This window comes from Haliotis rufescens, unplaced genomic scaffold, assembly GCF_023055435.1.
Source record: "Haliotis rufescens isolate VD_foot unplaced genomic scaffold, xgHalRufe1.0.p SCAF_4, whole genome shotgun sequence".
Taxonomy (NCBI): domain Eukaryota; kingdom Metazoa; phylum Mollusca; class Gastropoda; order Lepetellida; family Haliotidae; genus Haliotis; species Haliotis rufescens.
In genome coordinates, this window is record NW_025964112.1 from 709048 (window position 1) to 711451 (window position 2404).

The 2404-nt window shown below is 42.4% G+C and overlaps 1 protein-coding gene across 1 annotated transcript; it reads right to left on the reverse strand.

Annotated features, from left to right (window-relative positions):
- Nucleotides 1–1849: 1849 nt before the first annotated feature.
- LOC125372377 (histone-lysine N-methyltransferase SETMAR-like) lies at nt 1850–2404 on the reverse strand. Its single transcript, XM_048382166.1, has one exon. It carries the CDS (start codon nt 2402–2404, stop codon nt 1850–1852), a length of 555 nt encoding a protein of 184 aa, XP_048238123.1.

Genomic DNA, 2404 nt, shown 5'->3' on the forward strand with positions numbered 1-2404 from the left:
CCAGAGATTCCAATCCGGATGTATATTCCTCCTGCTCTGTGCTGTTTCAAATGTCAGTCCTTTGGGCAGGTCTCTTATAAGTGGAGGAGCACTCATCATGTTTGTGCTGAGTGTGGAGGGAAGCACAATTATGATGAGTGCAATGAAAGTTCTCTTAAATGTAATACATGTGGTGAAGCTCAGTCTGCACAGTACAAACCAAATCACAACGAAGTTGACATCCGGTTCTTAAACAACACGACGACTGCCATGCAGATTTCAGTCGATTGCAGGATTTGCAAAACATGTGCACCGTCAACTTTGCGTCGACAGATATTTTCCTTTTTTAATCGAGGTGTTCAAGTGATTTGATGCACTTATGATTAGATTGTATTGACTGGGGGCCGCCGTATTGTTTGAAGCAAATGCAAGCAATATATATGTGAGGTGGGAGTGACATTTAAGGGCCATTACTCATAATAGCCATAGGTGGCGCTACGATCGACCCTCTAAATTCCAGCCTAGTTCGGCAAGGGTGGAAACTGGACTTTTACAGTCAGTTAACTCCCTTGCCTCGGGATGATGACATAGCCAGACTTGGTTTTTAGATGTAACATCTGGAATACGACCGATTCACATCATTCCTGAAGCCACCACTTTGAAGCCGTCCTCACAGCCCTATCTGTTGTCAGCCATTGCCGAGGAAAATGCCTCTTAAACTGACTATATAAATCAACAAAAGCAAAATATATTTATGAGGTTTCGAATACACTGCAGCACAAAGGAAATGAAATGCATAAAACAAATGATAAAAGAACATCCATAAACAACCAAGTGTGCTATATGACACTGCTATATGAGATATCAGCAGTCAAGACCGTACTCCTAAGTACTTACGATTGCTTTATATAACAGTACCCAGTGCTGTAGATTCAGAGACCATCTCATCAGTACTAAGTACAGAGGAAGAGGAAGAAACGTAAGTTTTTTTATAAGTCTGCAATTCGCAGAGCTGTACACCAACTACATGCAAGGACGGTTCCACCAACAGTGGAAGAAATACGAAATTAAATACAGGGCACAATTAATGAGACAAAAACAACATTAACTAAGCAGTACTTGAGATGGGGGTCAAGTATACGAAGAGGGGATACAACCGCCACTTCCACCGTAAAACAACGTTGTTCTTACCTTGGGGGAAATGACGAAAATTGTTGATTAGAATGCGACATCAATTCTATTGGTAAAACTTGGGTGAACAAAATGCATGTAGCTGACTACATGTTGCTTCCAAATGATCAATCTGGTGCCCAAGATACCGTCAGGAAAAGGCTAACGTCTTGTTATTTTACATGCTGGCACTTCTGAAAAGCGTTTAATGAACAGATGTGATTTGGTTTTTGAGGCAAAGTTTAATGATGATGACTATCATCGCGAAATGAATGGAACAACGTTCAAGCATTGGTTTGAGCATCAACTACTTCAACAACTAGATAACCCAGGTCTGATTGTTCTGGACAATGCTAATTACCATAATGTAAAAATTCCAGAAGGTGTGGCTCCAAAAATGACTTCAAGAAAAACTGAAATGCAAACTGGCTTGATGTGCGAGGTAACATATCGAAAGGATACAAAACCAGTTTTGTATGAGAAGACCGCATATGACAAAACGCCACCTGTTTATCAGACAGACAACATGGCGGCTGATCTCGGCCACCCTGTACTTCAGTGGAAAATTGCGAAACAGTGTAATAGAGTATAATAGAGCTGATCTGTGCGAATTGTAAAAAGAAGTGTTGCCGGAAAAAATGCCTCATTTAAAATATCAGAAGCTAAATATGAGGGCCATTCAATATATAAGCAGCCTAACCTATTTGCTACTGCTCCTCACTTCTTCTTTTTCCACATAATCACCATTGAGGTCTATGCATTTTGTCCAGTGATGTGTGAGAGCTAAAAGCCCGTTGTGATAGAAACCATGGGGTTGTTCGTGTAACCACCCCTCCACTGCTGTCATGAGTTCATCATCGGACCGGAAATGACGTCCACGCAGTTCTTTCTTCAAGTTTGGGAAGAGAAAGTAGTCGCTTGGTGCCAGGTCTGTTGAGTAAGGTGGATGAGGCAATACTTTGAACCCGTTCCGCTTCACTGCGTCAACCGCAAGTCGACAGGTGTGCACTCTGGCATTATCATGTTGGAGCAGCACACCTTTTGTGATCTTTCCACGACGTTTGGCAAGAATAATAGTCCGCAAACGGTCCAGGAGATCGGCCACGTGGCAAGTAGTCAATGAGCAAGACCCCTTTGGTATCCCAAAAGATGGTTGCCATGACTTTGCCAGCCGATGGTTGAGTCTTAAACTTTTTGGGACGGGGTGAAGCAAAGCCAGTCCACTGCTTACTCTGTTCTTTGGTTTCTGGGTCAT

Bases quoted from the DNA above. Each gene is read 5' to 3' on its own strand.
- LOC125372377 (XM_048382166.1), bottom strand. From the start codon at position 2,404: ATGACCCAGAAACCAAAGAACAGAGTAAGCAGTGGACTGGCTTTGCTT.